This window comes from Montipora foliosa, chromosome 5 (assembly GCF_036669935.1).
Source record: "Montipora foliosa isolate CH-2021 chromosome 5, ASM3666993v2, whole genome shotgun sequence".
Taxonomy (NCBI): Eukaryota; Metazoa; Cnidaria; class Anthozoa; order Scleractinia; family Acroporidae; genus Montipora; species Montipora foliosa.
In genome coordinates, this window is record NC_090873.1 from 25,730,194 (window position 1) to 25,747,982 (window position 17,789).

Consider the following 17,789-nt stretch of genomic DNA (forward strand, 5'->3'; position numbering starts at 1 on the left):
ATTCAAATAATTCTTCACTGTGACATTTCCAAATTTTTTACACCTTTGCAGAGTTGAGTACAAAATACCGGTAAACGATATTGTCAGATAACTAAGATGCGACTTGAGTAAACACTGTGATACATTCTTGTAGGCGTTCGATTCCCTCAATGTTAATTTGTTAAATCCATAAAAAAAATTGCTATTTGATTTCTGTGTTTTATATAATACCAAGTTAGTAAAATATTAGAAACAAAGCTCACTTGATATCCAAAGGCGAAAAATGAAATTGTTGTCGAAGACCATTACTCGTCAGTTAAAATCCAGATATTTTTTAAGCGCCGTCTTGCTCATCCAATTGACGATCCATTCTTGAGCTCCATGAGGGTATATTTTGTTTAAAGATCCACTAAAACGCCATTTACGTCAATGACTTATTAGTGAAATTTTCAATTGTTATACCGGAAGACTGTGCAGAGTTGAGAACAGGTAAATACAAACGGAGAGACAACTCGGATAACAGATCCACTATATGGATTCCTTCTCTGTCTTTGTTGAACCCATACTGAGTTACCAGAGAACTGTTCATTTGGTTTCAGTGTTGTACAAAACACCACACTTGGCAAAATTTTAGGAAGGCAGCTCACTTTGATTACGGCTCGACGGGCGACAGATTGTTGTCGAAGTCCGCTTGTCTTCTTCAGTATCCAATTCGCTTGCGATAATTGAGTTTCATAAGGGTACATTTTGTTCAAAGATCCACTAAAACGCCATTCGCGTTACATGACTTTCGACGCCATTGCCGGTTACGTTAATCGTTCTACTGTGTCTACTAGAGAAATCTACGCATTTCCCACCACCCTCTCGATCCTAAGAAAATACGTGCAGAAGGCTCTATGCACAAAGACACCACTTAGCAGGGGAGTGACAGGCAAGACTTTTACCGACACGGAAAAAAAAGAAAACGAAAAATAAAAAAACGACGAAATTGAAGACAGATTCCGACTGGGTTTGCCAGTAGGCAACCCAGTAATAACACCGAACAAACGCCATCCACTTTAAGACTGGGATTGCCATACGGCAACCCAGTAACAAAAGACAGAAAACAAAACAACTCCAAATAAAGACTAATCTCAAGTGACCCAAAAATACAATGCTTTCCGGTACCTGCAGAAAGACCCGTTAAGAAAAATCCATCAGCAGGTACTCTACTAGCCGGAGATTTTAATCAGCTTGAACTCAAGGGCTTATGCGGAAATTTCAACCTACGTAAACTTGTTCTTGGGACGACTCGTTGCAAAAATTTGCTACACCAGACTACTAGGAAAGATCACCATCTTAAAATCATTGGCGATTTCACAAATGGTCTATTTGCTCTCATCCCTTCCGACCTCTCAAAAAACACTGCAAGATGTAAACTCTCTATTATATGACTTCCTTTGGGGTGGGAAAGGTGACAAAATAAAAAGAACGGAAATGATTAACAATTACAATAAGGGTGGATTAAAAATGATTGATATCCGAAATTTCAATACATCTTTGAAAGTTAAATGGCTGCAAGGCTACTTAGATTCAGATAATAAAGGCAAATGGAAAGTTTTCTTCGATTATTATCTAGAAAGATACGGTGGCAAGCTGCTGATCCTAAGCAATCAACAACAACGTGATGCAAAACAGCTTGTAATACAAGATCCGTTCGTGAAGGAGGTTATACAGTACTGGACCACTATAAATTATTGCGAGAAAAATCTAGAGTTCGAGTCGGCCTTCATATGGCACAATTCGCTGATTACGATCGAGAAAAAGCCCTTTTTTTACCAATCATGGTTTAATGCAGGCATACAGAAGGTAGTTGATCTTCTCAATAAGGATGGCAGTTTCTTTCCCTTTGATGAATTTCTGAAAAAATTTAAAGTCAAGACTAACTATTTAGAGTATTTTAAAGTTATTTCAGCACTAAGACAGTATAAAAATATGTGTTTACCGATTGATGATAGCGTTGGCTCAAAAGATACTTTAGTTTCTCGTCTTCCCGATACAAATACTTGCAGAAAGGTGTACCAAGGTCTCACTGAGAGAAAAGCCACACTTCCTCTAAAAAGCCAAGACAAGTGGATAAAAGAGATAGTAACAGCCGAAACCACAACAGTTAATTGGGAAAAAAACCTATTTACTGGCTTTTAAATGCACCAAAGAAACAAAACTTAGAGAATTTCAATTCAAACTTCTTCATCGAAGAATCGCGACTAACGATTATCTTTACAAAATAGGATTGAAACAGTCTGATCTTTGTACTTTCTGCGGAGAAGAAACTGAAAATCTAACTCATTTATTCCTGAGGTGTAAATACTCAAAATCCTTTTGGGAAAAATTTTCTCAATGGTTAGCACACAACACCTCCAATACGGAAGGATTCGTCCCCTCAGAGGCTATACTTCTTGGTATAGTTACTGAATCAAAAAATTTATTACGACACCATCTGATACTTCTCGCCAGACATCATATTTACACCTGTAAACTGAAAGAAACACGACCAAGTTTTGAAATGTATAAACAGCTTGTTTACAATACTTTACAAATCGAAAACAAAATTGCGATAGTTAATAGCTCCATGCATGTTTTCAAAAAGAAATGGTCCTGTTTTAAAAACAAATTTTTAATCAATAAATACAGATTGAGTGATGCGAGGCGTGGGCGAGAACCTGTAGTTGTGTTTGTGATTGCGTTGTTAACTAAGTTGTCAAGTCAAATGTTTTGATCTGCTGTGTATTTCAGTGATAGTAGAATAACAAAAATGGGTGCTGTCACCTTATCTGTCGTAGTGTAATCACTTTATTGTAAGCAGTGCAAAAATTGTTTTGTATTTAACTTAAGTATCATATTGGTAAGTACAGTGGTGAAAACATTGTTTTGTTTTGTAAATAGCGGAAGTATTCTAATGTAAATAATGTATGTACAGTCGTGTAAGTAGAGGAAGCGATTTGTAAGTAAAAAAACAAATAAATTAATAAAAAAATTATAATGCTAGTATCGTAAGTAGTGTAAGTGTTTGTCCTGCTTGCTTGTATAAATACTGTAAGTATGAGCAGTGCAATAAATATATATGTATGTAAGTATAATATTAGTATTGTAAGTAGTGTAAGTGTTCGTCCTGTAAATATTATTTTAAAAAAAAAAACTATTCTCGATGAAACAATGCCAATGAAAACAACGAATACATCCTTGCGACAAGGCTTGGCTTACTCCACATATCATGCAAGGATATTATTAAGCAAAGACACCATGCCTACAGCAAGGCCGACATGGTGAAATATAAAAAACTGCAACACAAAGCCGCGCAATTGATATCCAAGTTGAATTACCACCAATCAAAATCAGCTCCAACACGAGTAAAAAACCCAGCGAAATGGTTTAAGTCAATCTATAGCGTCTGCGGAGCAAATGAATCTGGTTGAAAAACTGCCGATATATGATCTGAAAACTTAACATTCTACTGCAGATAAAGTTCAAGACATCTTCACTAAACCATGGAGGGATCATTTTTGTTGAACCTGTTGGACTACCAGATGATGCCCCGAAGTTACCAAGCACTGGACAGGTTAAGAAGTTTTGAAATCCTTCTACCTTCGTAAAACAACTGGTGTTGATAATAAGAGTGCGTGGACTATAAAACGCTATGCTGAAGATTTAGCAGTTGTTATTCACGATATCTTCTGTGCAAGCATAAATGAATGGAAATATCCTAGTTTGTATAAACATGCACTAGTCAGTCCAGTATCGAAAACATTGAAACGGATTTCAGTCAAATATCTGTGTTACCTTTCCTTCCTTGGTAAGGTCTTAGAAAAAGTCCAACTGCTCCCAAGCAAAGATGCCTTCAAAGTCAAGGAAAATCAATATACCTTTTCACATGGTCGGTCAACTGTATCAGCTCTTATTAATATTACGCAAACAGTATTGACAACGCCCCAGGGGGTGGAAAGCAATCCATTCCCTCTTTGTTGATTTCAGCAAAGCCTTCAACATGACATGGTCGATCATTCCATCCTATTGACCAAACTAAAATCGAGACATACACGCAAACATCTGTGGCTCTGGATCCAAAGCTTCCTGGAAAATAGATCCCAACAAGTGTACTATCAACATGCAAAGCATGTCTGACAGGAGTTCCACAAGGCTCTGTAATATCACCGCCATTATTTAACATCATCTTTATAGATGACTCTGATGATTTCATACCAGAGGACTATACCGTGTTTGAATGTATCCCAAAAGATAGTGAATAAAACACCTGCGAAAAGTACTTGACGGTCTGCGGAGCAGGCCCCAGTTGTTCAAAAGATGGATAACTCTATCCACCGGATAAATCACTATCCATTGGATAGCGCAATTGATTTCGCCATTACTTATCCACTGGATAGTGATTTATCCAGTGGATAGCGCTATCCATCGTTTGAACAACTAAGATCAGGCATTAAAACATATGAACTCGTTTATACCAAGAGCAACAAGACTAATTCAGAGATAATCTAAACCTATTAAGTGTACATTCGTAATCTTAATTCACGCGTTTTATGAAATCTACTGTATATTTTTTCAAAGGTCCATAATAGTTATTATTATTATTATTATTGTTATTATCATTATCATTATTATTATTATTTATTATTATTATGAGCAGTTAATAAACGTATGGATGCTAAAATAGAACAATATGGGGCGCTCAGCGTAACCAATGCAGTCTGGAGGAACTATTTTTAAAAAAACCTAATCAGGTAAATAATATGCGATAAAAGATACAAATCTAATAAACAATCTATTCATTTATTATTATTATTATTATTATTATTATTATTATTATTATTATTATTATTATTACTTTAATCAAAAGACCTCCAAACTCTTCTAAAATGTGCTATATGGCTTGAAGCATCGCTAGACAAGCCAATACAGGGGAAGAGATTTCAATAAAGATTCAATGTGAATCATTAATGATGACGCCCTCTACATAGTTAGTCGTGGTCGGTGCCCTATATAGTCACGCAGGTGTTGGTAATAATTAAAGAAGAGATATATACAATCTTCGATATAAGAATCGAAGAGTTTGATCAAGGGGACATTTCATAAATTGAAAGCCCACAAATAAATATTTTTCTCATAAGTGAACCAAAAAAGGCCAAGGGATTTTATTGGCACTTTGGGCCAATAATTTAGCTAACCGCGGCGGACAAAGATAGTGAACAGACTCTAAATCGGAAAGCACTGCTATTGCGTCGCCAACGTATTGGAGAAGTTTAGTTTCCACTTGATTGAATTCTAATTCCTTTTATTTCCGCCTACCCCTTGTGGCAATCTCTAGTTGATAGAAAGCTGATAGAAACAGGATCCCTCTGCAATTCTTGAGGAGCGAGGGTGGCACAGTCGGTTAGTGCGCGGCCATGGTGCAAGAGGTTCTGAGTTCGATTCCCGGATCTCGCATCCTTGTTTCGACTTCTTTCCTTTCCGTGTAGTAAAGTAGCTTTAAATACCCGTAAAACGGAGCTCTGATGCACAGTTGAATTACTGTGATGAGTTATCGACGTTAAATCATGTGGTTGCTTTACTTTACTTTACTTTACTTTGTCAAACACAGGTGCGAAAGAGATTATGTGTCATGATGTGTTTGCGTAGTTTACCACTTTGCAGATTTCTGGGGGTTCAATTCCCAATCAAACCTGAATTATTCGGCCTTTCCCCATGTTACTGCTAAAGTAATGTTCATAACTGCGATGGTTTGAAATCTGAAGATATTTACACTGTATTCCTGAAAAACCCACAATAGGCCTTTTTCAATATATATTTAAAATTCAGAGGACAAAGACAAAAGAAAGTGGACGATATGCAAATATTTTTTACATTCATTCCAACGTGTTTGTATTGTTTTTGTCCGCACTGCCTCACTATCAAGCTGAATATTTGATATTTCGAAAATGGCCTATTTCATTTCACTCAGAGGAAGTTGTAAAAAACCTAAAATTTATAATAATTTTATGATGAAAATTTGCTTTATTCACTAAATATTTGCAGATGGGGTTTGGGGTCATGTGTAGTTGAGGGAGTAAAAAAGGTCATGCCAATTGGGCACTTTAATTAATAAAACACAGAACATGGCAAGACAGGAACTCACTGACATGAACTTTAATACACAACTTGCATGCAAGTAAGAGTGCAAAAGGTAATGTGATCGCCATCAAGCTATAACGGCCATAGCTACACATCTAGCTGAGCGCATGGGAAGATTGTAGAAAGCCGAATATTATTTGGAATTTATAGCTAGCTGAACGCGTGGGAAGATTATAGAAAGCTGAACATTATTTGAAATTTATCCCCCAAAAATCGCTGTGTGGTCCCAGTGTAGAGTTGCTGTGACAGGAAATTTATCTGGCCCGTTGGTTTGTGATGCGAGGGATATTCGTGGGACGAGATCGCCGCGAGTCACCAGCTTTTCTTCCCTTTATGAGGGGAAATGACAACTAACGACATCGTAAAAATTCGTAAGCTATTACGAGTTATTACGCTATTACCGGCATTCATTTTACTTTCTTCGTTCTTACTTTGTTGCGCTATTACCGGCGTTGATTTTACTTTCTGGCGGAGTTAATACGCTATTACTTTGTTACGCTATTACCGGCATTGATTTCAGTTTCTTGGTTATTACTTTGTTACGCTATTACCGGCGGTGATTTTAATTTCTGGCGGAGTAATTACACTATAACTTTGTCACGTTATTACCAGCATTTATTTTACTCTCTTGGTTATTACTTTGTTACGCTATTACCGGCGGTGATTTTACTTTCTGGTGGAGTTCTTACGCTATTAGTTTGTTACGCTATTACCGGCTACTCGGATACTCGTCTAACGGTGGATGGCTTGTGGGTTGACAGAGCAATCACGAATAGCCAGGGCTTCAGTGTCAGTGCGTACACCGCGCAGACCGGATGACCGGAGTGTCCAGTGTAAAGTGTGATACCTTGTCCACGCTGATCGGTTTTGGGTCGTTTGATGTGGAAAGCGAGATACTCCCGGCCATCGGAAGATGAATGAAAGTGAGCATCAGCAACAGCGAAATGACTGGAAGCGTCGAATATATCACGGGAGGGAACGGTAGATTCACTTCCACGAAGCATCAGGAAGTGACCAGTAGTGACAGCGGCACAATGGACAGTGTCAATGATACTTGAGGGATTGAGGAATGGTGTTAGCTCGGTAAGAAGATCGAAGGTAAGGGGCATCTTTTGCTTGGGTGGATAAAATGCTAACGTTCGATACTCCACAGCGTCTGTTTCAATTTGTGGGCCTCCGGGGATAAAGTGGATTGGGGAGACCGTGGGCGACATGGAGAGAACGAACTGCGGCGAGGTAAACGTGAATTGATTGCGGCTTAATCCGTTGTGCCAGATGAGTAGAGAACAATATGAGCGTGTTTTCAGAAGGTGGTAAGGGGTCGAGGGAAAAGTCCCGACAAAACTTCAAAAACTGTCGGTGGGCATTGGTGTATGTGCGATGAAAAGAATCGGCAAGTCCACGGGCAAAATATCCTTGTGCCTTTACTTGAAGGGTGTTAATTCAAGTGCCAGGGCGGGAGTTGGCTGACGAGAGGCCCAGGGGCAGGCAGCTTGGAACTTGGCAACCTAGAAACGAGAGAGAGCGTCTGCCCAGTGATTATCAATTCCGTGAATGTGTACCGCACGTTGCATGATATTGTGATGCGCGCATGTGAAAAACAAGAACCGAAGGAGGGTCATGATATGTTTGCACCGGCTTGTGCCATTAGATAAAGCATGCACCACCGAGGAGTTGTCGCAGTGAAAAAGAATATTGCGACTAGCAAGTTCGCTGGACCAGATGTGGACCGCAACGGCAATAGCGTAGAGCTTTTTTAACGCAATGGGGTGAGAAAGAACAATGTCATGTTCTTGGAAGGACCCGTAAAGCCATTCACCCGAGAAATAGGCGCCGAAACCGGAATGACATGCATCGGTAAAGAGGTCGATGTGTGAAGAGGAGATCCAGTCGTCGTCGTAGAAAAAGCTGCAGCCATTCCAGGACGGAAGGAAAATTTTCCACCACAGGAGGTCGTTGTGGAAAGCGCGTTTCAAACAGAGGTGATGGGTGGGGTGGTGAATTTTACAAAGAAGATCAATCATACGGCGGAGGCAAATTCTACCGTGGCGACACGCGTGGCAAACGAAGTGTAACTTGCCGATGGGGGACTGAAGCTGGCGTTTAGTACCTCCTCGTTGCGTGGACCATTGCTCAAGGAAGCGCATGATGTATGTTAGACGGGAATGATCGATGCGCAATTCATGAGTGACAGTGTCGAGTTGAACTCCCAGAAGAACTTAAGAGGTGGTAGGTAAAACCGTTTGATCGCGGTTTGTGGGAAAGTCCAGGTCAGCGCATGACGTCCAAATTGTGGGAACACGAATTGCAGGGAGCGGGTGGACCACAAGTCCAAAAGTCATCCAGGTAGTAGGGAGCTTACGGAACGAGGACGACGACGGCTACGAGGACTTCATTTAAAAATACAAGTTCGCGTTATTCATATCACTACGAAACTATTTCATGTAGTTTCGCGTTAAAAATGTGCAGTAACTGTCGAGGAATTAAACTTGTATGAGTGGGATGAAAGCGTAGAGAGAGAATTAAAAATTCATCGTCATGTGCTAACGTCCTCCACAGAACCTTGAATTTGGTCATTTCACGTCGTCATTTAGGAGATGACGGCAAAGAAATGTACCAAAATGTAAAACGCACGTGCAGAGCCATTGTTTTTGCTCACTAAACCTATTGTTTTGTAGCGTCGTCGTTGCCGTCGGCGTCGTCGTTTCGTAAGCTCCCTAGTTCCAAAGAGGGGCAGCACCGCGTTGCGCCATGACGTACCGCAAGCCGCCAACAAATTTGAGAAAAAGTGCGGGCGAACTGCGAAAACCAAACGGGAGGTACATGACGAGGAAATATCCGGTATGCGTAGAATCATCGGGCATTACTATCGGCCAGGTAGACCCCAGGAGCTCCCACTCGCGAGCGTCGACTAAGATGTGACGGAAAAAGAGATCAAGAGAGATCAAGCTTGCTCATCAGTGCGTTGGGTCCGAACGATTTGAGATATGCAATAGCACTGTCAAGTGAGTCGTAAGAGCACGAGTATAGTTCCTTGGGAATCACGTCATTCACTGATTGGCCAGTCGGCCCCGAAAGATCGTTAATAATACGCCATTTAACAGGCTGAGAGTGCTTCTTCGGTATAGCACCCATCGGAGATCCGACAAAATGCGAAGAGGGAGGCGCTAAGAAAGGCCCCGCTTTCTGTTCAAGAAGAGTTCTCGTTCCAGTTCCTTTGCGATGGGTTCAGGGCTGGAAAGCGCAGGAAAATGATTGGAAGAAATCAAGGGAGTGCGTTTATTTTGAAAACCAATATGAACACCATATTCGATATTATGCAACAAATCAGTAACCAAGGCACTGTCCGGGTGGTTGCGTAGAGCGTTACGCCATACGTCAATGGGAAATGGGGATTTTATTTGGGGAAACGATTGTACAAACGGCCTCGGGATGCCCCCCCCCCGGCAAGTTTTACAAATTTGTGCCCGTTTACAATTGGCTCCTTGCTAGCAAGCCTTTCGCTGGAACAGGTTGCATTCCTCTGGGCCCGAAGGGGAGTACCATTTGGCGTATTTCCATGTGGAGGTCTGATCACTGAAGGGCAGGTTACGGGAGAGGGGCCGGCCATATCCACGCGCCGGTGAAGTCTCCTCCATCTGGTCTGGCGCGGGAAATGTACAGTCCCTGACCAAATGGTCAAAGGACTTAGGCCCTGTGTACAAGCAGGCAGGGTACAGTAGGGTTACCCTAGCAGGAGGGTCAAAGATATCCCGGGTTTACAAGCAAAATTGCACAAGTAAGGTTACCCTACCACCCGGGAACACTTTGTGTGCTTGGTAACCGCCAGCATCGCAAACACAAAGGAAACCGCTAAAAAGTTATCCCGGGTAGGCGAGTTGTCCCTAACAGAGCGTTTACAAGGCAGCTAGGGTAACCCTAGCTGCCTTGTAAACACGTCGATGAAAAAAAGAAGAAATGTGTGAGTGCTAGGGTAACCCTAGCACTAGGGTTACCCTCCCTCCTTATAAACAGGGCCTTTCAGCGAGAGCATTGGCGGAGGTAGGGACGTAGGGCAGAGGCGTCGAGGACTGTAGCGTACAAGGTCGTGTCGAGGAGGTCGAGACATGCGTATGGGTCGCGTGACACTTGGGTTGCATACGCCATACGGGAGTGAATGTCGAACATATACACGGGGGACCAGCAAAATTTACGATTAGCAAACTGAATCTGCTCGCGATATGAGGCTAGCTCAGCATAACAGGCGGGTTGTGAGGCCATTACCAGATTCTCATACACGTTCCACGCTTGTAGCCACGTGTCAAATGAATCGATATGGCGTTTAATTACGTACGCTAAACTGCTCTCGTTCTGTGCAGGGAGCACGCTTGGGTTATTGAATGCGACTGAAGAGACTCAGGCGGCTGAGGGCACGCTAAGGGTGGACAACCGTGAATCAGCAGAGTCAATGTACTCACCCTTAGCGGTCGCCTATGCAACTTTTTCTGTGATGTTTGGGGTAAAACTTCCTGCTGAGGGTGATGTGGCAGACTTAGAATACTGTGCTTGATCGGGTGGTTTGTGATGATGGTTGCGCTAGTTGTGCATCGTTCGAAGGAAGGTTGGCCGTCACTTGCTTCTTTAATTCCTCATGCTGGAGCTACATGTTTTCCATTTGCGAGGAAAGGCTTCGTATTGCCGCCAACAGCACAGACGTTGTAGGCTCATCGCAGGCGTTGTTCTCAAGCGTCGTTGTATCGATTGAAACACTAACATCGACGGGACCCGGGCAATATTTGCCTGGCACTTCCCTTTACGCGAAGTCATAAGGAAAAAATAAGCTGATCGATAACTAACACACGCGACACGAAAACCAATTGATCAGGGCGATCAAAGTTCAAGGCGATAACGTAATTCGATGCCAGTCTGTCCGAGTAGTAGATCACATTAACACAATTTAACAAGGCGCTAGGCATCAATAAGCGATAGGCAACTGTTTCATTTTGAGACCAAAAATAAGTACTTAGCTCAACAACAACAAAGCTGCAGGTTACGGCAAGACTATAAAGGAAAAGGGAGGAGTTAAAATTGGCTTAAAGGGACTCTTGAAGGGACTATGGGTCTACATCTAAATGTGCAAGGGAAAGAGAGAAAACAGGCTGTTACGTTGTTACGCAGTAATAGGGAAAAAATAGGAAACGAATATCTGATAACGCCATCATATGTTGCGCTCCGATTGCACAGAAACGATGAGGACAACTGTACGTAGACGTAAGTGAAGTTTTTTTTCTACATTTACAGCTTACTTTAGCATTTATGAGCTCAAAGTTAATTTTCCCATACGAAGTCCATAAATCGTATACCGACTGGAGCTTGGGCTGCCTGTGATCATTTCCCCTGATGAGCGAAGCCAGCTCACGGCTACGCACACGAAAAATAATATAAACAGTACGGTTTACAAATTATACTACTGTACATAAAAAATACACCTGCAACATACAAGAATAGCATGGAGATTAGTATTGAGGTATTTTCCCGAGTTGCGCTGTGACAGCAAAAATAAGTATGTAATAAAACGTTTCTTGTGTGTGCAACGTAATTCGATATGTTGATTTGACTGCGCATAAATTCAAACTTCGACTAGGTTACAAAACGTATACGATATGCACTTAAAATAACGTCAACTTTCAGTACTTTTTTTGGATTTTTGAATGAAAACTTCTTTCAACTGACAAGACAGCAGACAGCTGCCAGGACATTAAAGTGTTAAATAAGCTCAGTTGTTAGTGTGAACATTTCAACGCGTCTGTGAATACGGTCGTTTTTAGGAGAATTAAGTTTTTATTACAGCTCTAAGTAGATCAAAATAAATAAATTAAGTCTGTATTTTGGATTTAGAATTCCCAAGAGGAATGGGGGACCAAGTGGAAAAATCATGGAAATTCCAGGGGATGGGGGGAATAACGTGAAGCCCTCTGGAACGGAAAATTCAGTGGGGTGCGAGGTCAAACTGAAAAAAAAACCTCCGTGAAGGGGGGGGGGGGTTAGGATATTTTCTGGAACTATGCACCGCGCAATGAACAGTCATTCGCAAACAGTAAAGTTGGCCTACATAATTTTTTCGAATCCTGCAATCTGATTATCTCAACATGAAGTGGACAGAACCATGAAACTTTCGTTGATTGCATCCCAAGCCGTTCATTTACGTTAACAGCAATTCACATAAAATTTAATGGAAAAGAATACTTTCGTCGAATTCATTTTTATTCATTTTTATAAAGTAGGTCCGAACATGCATCCAGTCGCCCCGGGCTAAAGGGCCTAAAATATGAGCCATACTCAGGGACTGATTCATCGTATTTTAGCCGGGCCCTTTAGCGCGGGGCGACTGGATGCATGTTCGGGCCTACTTTATAACCAAACATTTTAAACAAGTGAATTCGACGAAAGTATTCTTTTCCATTAAATTTTATGTGAATTGCTGTTAACGTAAATGAACGACTTAGGATACAATCAACGAAAGTTTCATGGTTCTGTCCACTTCATGGTTGCTTGCATCACAGAGCTGGGCAGGATTTTGTTTGTTTGCGGTAAACAGGAGATTTGCATGATGGCGTCATTAGACTACAATTACCTTAAACAATTACAGACTACCATTTTCCTGTTCATGCTAATTAGAGCTATCGTACTATACTTACTTCCTATACTTATAATTAAAATTTTTAAAAATTATGCTTAAAATAATAGAGTGACTGAAATCTTCTCAAATTGTAATTCACTTTACAACTAAAAAGAAAACAACCCTTTTTGCGGAAATTGACCTGCGGTCCCTTTGAACACTGGCTGGTGATGTTAATTCTGGTTGTAAAAGCAGCCAAATGTTTTTTTCAAATTTTACATTGAGTAGATATACTGGTATTACATCTTACATCCAGCTGTTCCTGCTGTTCCACCGCTCGCTGAATTCCATAACACACAATGTCGTACACCACTAACCAGCCATAAATTGTTTGGCATCGTTCTGACATTTTTTAGGGTGGGTCTTCGTTTTAGATCTCAGGGTCTTATGTCTTAGGTCTTCGTTTTTGGGTCTTCGTTTTAGAAACACCCAATATAACAACAGGGAGAAGAAATGGAGAGACGTTTGTCTCGCTAAATTGTTATTAAAATTCACTATTCTACAATTTAAAGAAGCCTTTAGGTTTCCTATCTTATTCATCTTTTATTTAAACATAAAAAACGACTATTCCGTGGGCCATTTTGCCCTAAAGTGGACTAAGGTGGTTAGGGACTGTGCAATAATTATCAGGACGGGGGGGGGGGGTCCTAAAATGAGCTTCACCAAAGGAAAAATTAGATAGGTCCCCCCCTCCAGCAGCGTCAAGTTTAGCTGTGACCCCCCCCCCCCCCTCACGTTCTCTCAAAATTATGATGTCCCCCCCCCCCCGCCCCCTCTCTAACCCGTACCTTAACATATTGAAAAACTTGAGAACAGATACCAATATCTTTTATCCGACAACCCTGCTTGTGCAGGAAGGTTTCTCCGAGAGGATTACAAGCCAGCTCCCCATGATGACAGCAACATCAGACGTTGCAAACAAGAGGCAAATGATATCCAGGACAAGCTTAATGCTGTCGTAACCAAGTTAGAAAAACACTGAAGACTGGCCTCAGCTGTTTACACAATTTTAATGCTGAACAACGTCATTCAATAAAGTCTCAAGTCGGTTTAAACGTTCTGAATCTTGTAGAAGACCTGGATAGGGTGATGGCTAAATATAAAGCGACATTTCCTATTGGTGCCAAATCTAAAGCATCCAAATCAAGAAAAAGGAAGGAACAGAAGAAAAAAAGGGAGAAGAAGAGGATTGCTGCCTCAGAAAGCCGTAGGACCCGAACCTGTATAATTTTTCGGTCTTTGGGAGGTGAACCCATTGATGACAACTATGAAACAGAAGTATGTGGCATTCCTCAGCTAGAAACTGTAGACCTAGAAACCCTCTCGCTGTTTAAATCAAGAACAGACCTGGCATGTCTGCGGGACCTCTTAAATGCCAAATGTTTTATTGGCAAAGCTCACAACGTGGTTTGTGACTTCTGTGCATGAGCGATTGTTTCAATCTATCATATGTTGACATTCTAAATAAGTTAAAGCATGTGTTTATGTTGATGCAATATTTAGACATTATGGATAATCAAAGGCGTGGCATCTGTCTATTTGGAAAATGTTTATTTATTCATTATCGAATTTGTGAAATTTAATTAAGACCCCCCCTCAACTTACTTGAGAAATCTAATGTAGAGCCCCCCCCCTCCTTTCCATTATTTTAACTTAAGGCCCCCCCCCCTCTGGTTTTCGGCCCCCCCCCCCCCCCCCTCCTGATAATTATTGCACAGTCCCTTAGAAATTGCTGGTCCGCCTAACCGGGCTGTCCCGGTGAACGCGATTACATGGAAAAAATCACATCCCGGTTAGCCGGGATCCCTGCATCGTAATGCCGGGTAATTAACCCGGACGGCCTGCTAATCACGTAATCGCAAACTTGATTTTTGGTGTTTTTCTCAGACATTAATTCCTCGATCTCGGCTAAACGAGCCAACCCGCCTAACCCGGCTAGCCCGACTCAAGTAATCGGCCCGTAAAAGAGCTTTCTAAACATTTCAAAAAGGAACTTACCTTTTGTTGGTTCCGCTTCATTCACCTTGTTAATCACACCCGGTTAAAGAAGTCGATTTGTGCGTAAAGTAACTGGAAGAAGCACAGGAGTTTGTAGTTCTTGGGTCCTCGCTAGAATCGTATGTAGACTTGTGCTCGTGCCCGATTCAGTGACCGAGTACGAAGTCTCAACCTTGAACCCGGGCCCGAGCACCGAGCCCAATTATCGGCACGCGTAGTTACAAAAAGTCGTGTTCACATTGATGTCCGTCAGGCACAATGCCAGGGTAGGGTGCTCGGGTACCAAGTGTGAACCACGCCTAAAATGAATAATGTAATATTCATAAGGTTTTCTTTTCGTAAAATAGTAGCAATACAATAAGAGAAAACTCTTACGTGTGTAAAAGTCGGTTTTCGCCAAAAAAATCTATAAATAAATAAGTCAAATAAAGAAAATATTTTTTTTTAGACTTTTTGAGGTATGCACGTGAGTATGCGCGCGTATGGTTGCTACGTCCCCTCTCCCCCTCCCTGCTAGATCTCCTAGAACTGAATGCACAGAACTGTTTTGTTCGTTTTCAAAAGGGTGCCGTGGAGGGAATGCAAACGGCTCAGTTAATCTATAGTCGGCGAATAACTGTTAAGTACTTTTCGCAAAAAATCTCATAGAAATCAAGCAGCGACAAAGTGGCGTTTGTGTAAGGCGTTTTCAGTCTTCCCTAAACCCGTTTTGTAATGGTTTTCGGAACTCGCCGCGCACAGAGATTTTCCGCCTGCCATGGAAATTTATATTTGCGGTAGCTCAGTTCGTGTGTAACATTCCTTACGTCTTACCAAGTAAGGTTGCGTGTAATAATGCGGCGGACCTTGCATAGGTACGGCCCTGAATCTTGTAACCTCCTTTTACGCAGATTTCGCGGCAAAACTAATACATTTCTGGAAATGTAGGCCTCCTAACTTACGCAAGATCCTTTTGAGATTCAGCTGGTGAGGGGATAGTCTCAGTTTGCAGCCATCTTTTGGAAAGTCATGCAACGCTCCCCCAAAGGGAGGACGTTCTGTGATATTCCAAAAAGAGTTAGTAATATAATCATGATTCTTAACTCTAAAAAGTGCGAGCCTTTCAGCAATTTTATTGATAAGTCATTGTTTCACTTTTTTTCAGTGGCTGTATTCATCGGACCCTGTGTAATTCAATTCCGAAGGAAGATGAAGGCGTGGAGTCGAAAATTTTAATCAATTTCAAATGCTCGTTCTGACATGTGCACTAATGGGCAAAGTTAAGGGACGTTCAGCAGTCAGATGTCACTTAAGTCCACGACTGTGTATCAAAAGCTAAAGAAGTTGAACGAGCGATTTATGATGAAAACAAGTCACCCACGAATGTGTGAAGCTAGCTTTTTTTTCTTTTGCAAATGTTGAGATCAGAAGATAGTAGTTTTTTCACTCGGCAGGGGAATATTACGATATCATTTTGAAGATAGACTCAACATTTATCATTCTAGATATGTGTCACAATTTAAAGGCAGTCTGGTTTTAGTTCCACAGTTTAACAAGACGATGTTTTATGCATGTAAGATAGTTTAAATTTTTATTTATTCAATATTTTTCATGTTCTTAAATCACGATTCTTTTGGTCAGCACAGACAGAAATGATCTCTGGCCGGTTCAGAGACCCTTAAAGTGAGTTTGGGAATCATGGAATTCTGGCTCTTTTGCGCAGTCTCAAATTTCAATGTATTCAGAACCGGCCAGACTACGTCGAGAGGCATCATCCGCCTTGAGCGCAACTGTACACTAACTCACTCGCTCAGATGTCCACTACATTACTGAAGATTGTTGACCCGCAACTTCTTGCCCTGTCTGTTGCCTCCAAGCTTTACTGTCGGTTGTCTTGGTTTTCCAGTCCTCGTCAAGGTCACAGTTCTTCAGCAGGTCTTAAACTTTATAACAACTTTACAGTCATACTACACAAATAAAAGCACGCACTGGAAATTTTTTGTCCAGTTTCGTTCCCGACGGATCATGCGCCTCTTCTTTTAAAACCTCCATTGGCTTAGAAGTTGCCAATCGCTTTAACAGGTGTCTAATTCATGAGCGACAAGTTTTGTGGTTAATTTCATGATACGTATTTCAAATATTCACCGGATTGCCTTTTGGATAGTCATTTACATTCTTATTTCATCATAGTTTTTTTTAATAATGGGGGCTTCAATTGCACATGCCGATTGGAAGCAACAAGCTTAAGTTTAAGTTTCAACAATTCTAAAAGAATGTTTTCGTGAAAATAAAATTCTTCTATGAGTGTTTTAGTTCCCGGTAAAACACTTCCGTCCATATAATAAAGAGGCATACAAGGGTTTCTACAGGTATACAGGCGAAAAGGGCAAGTTAGGACTATTACTTTATCGTATTTAATACATTATAATAAAAGCATCTTATTCGATGGTTTAACATATAATACGCGCGGATATTTTGCGAGTTGCTTAGTACGAGTACGAGCAATGAGAGGTTATAAGGTGCAAAAGAGTTCTCAAAATTGCACAAGCCGTAAGAGTGACCATAAATCACGAAATGCACTAGCGTACATACGATTTCCTATACCTCAAGTCGAAATGTAGAAATGATCCTTCCACTTACAGTGCGACGCGCCTTACCGTGGCCACCCAACAAACTTTCACATTTGACAACCTCCGCGTAAATACGTCAACTCGACAACCCACGCAACAGTATTACAACCCTACGAACTTTGCAAGGAGGCGTGACTGTCAATGAGATTCGGACACCCTGATTGGCGGATAATTTGTAAAAACTTTGTTAGCTGGTCACGGTAAGGCGCGTCGCACTGTAACTGGACAATTTTAAAAGCTATTGTCGCTTATAGACACCTGACAGTTTCAGGCGACTACAACGGGATTCGAGGTGGGAGCAAGTCAAAGCTGCTCCCAACTTTGTAGCTTTAGAGCGGCTTTCAAATGAGTGTCGTAAATCCAAAACCAAAGTAATTACTTTG

General features: G+C 41.3%; 1 protein-coding gene and 1 long non-coding RNA gene across 2 annotated transcripts in view; one reads left to right on the top strand and one right to left on the bottom strand.

The window, feature by feature from the left end:
- The window catches only part of LOC138003065 (uncharacterized), an 8,258-nt gene extending 4,385 nt beyond the window's left edge, over nucleotides 1-3,873 (bottom strand). Inside the window, exon 1 of the long non-coding RNA XR_011123411.1 lies at nucleotides 3,799-3,873. This is a non-coding gene — a long non-coding RNA (uncharacterized lncRNA). The remainder of the gene's footprint in view (nucleotides 1-3,798) is intronic.
- LOC138003804 (anthrax toxin receptor 2-like) overlaps nucleotides 1-17,262 on the top strand; it is a 113,535-nt gene extending 96,273 nt beyond the window's left edge. The window contains exon 23 of the mRNA XM_068850050.1: nucleotides 15,942-17,262. Within this exon, the coding sequence (XP_068706151.1) occupies nucleotides 15,942-15,968 (27 nt within the window). The 3' untranslated portion in view covers nucleotides 15,969-17,262. The remainder of the gene's footprint in view (nucleotides 1-15,941) is intronic.
- Nucleotides 17,263-17,789: the final 527 nt, after the last annotated feature.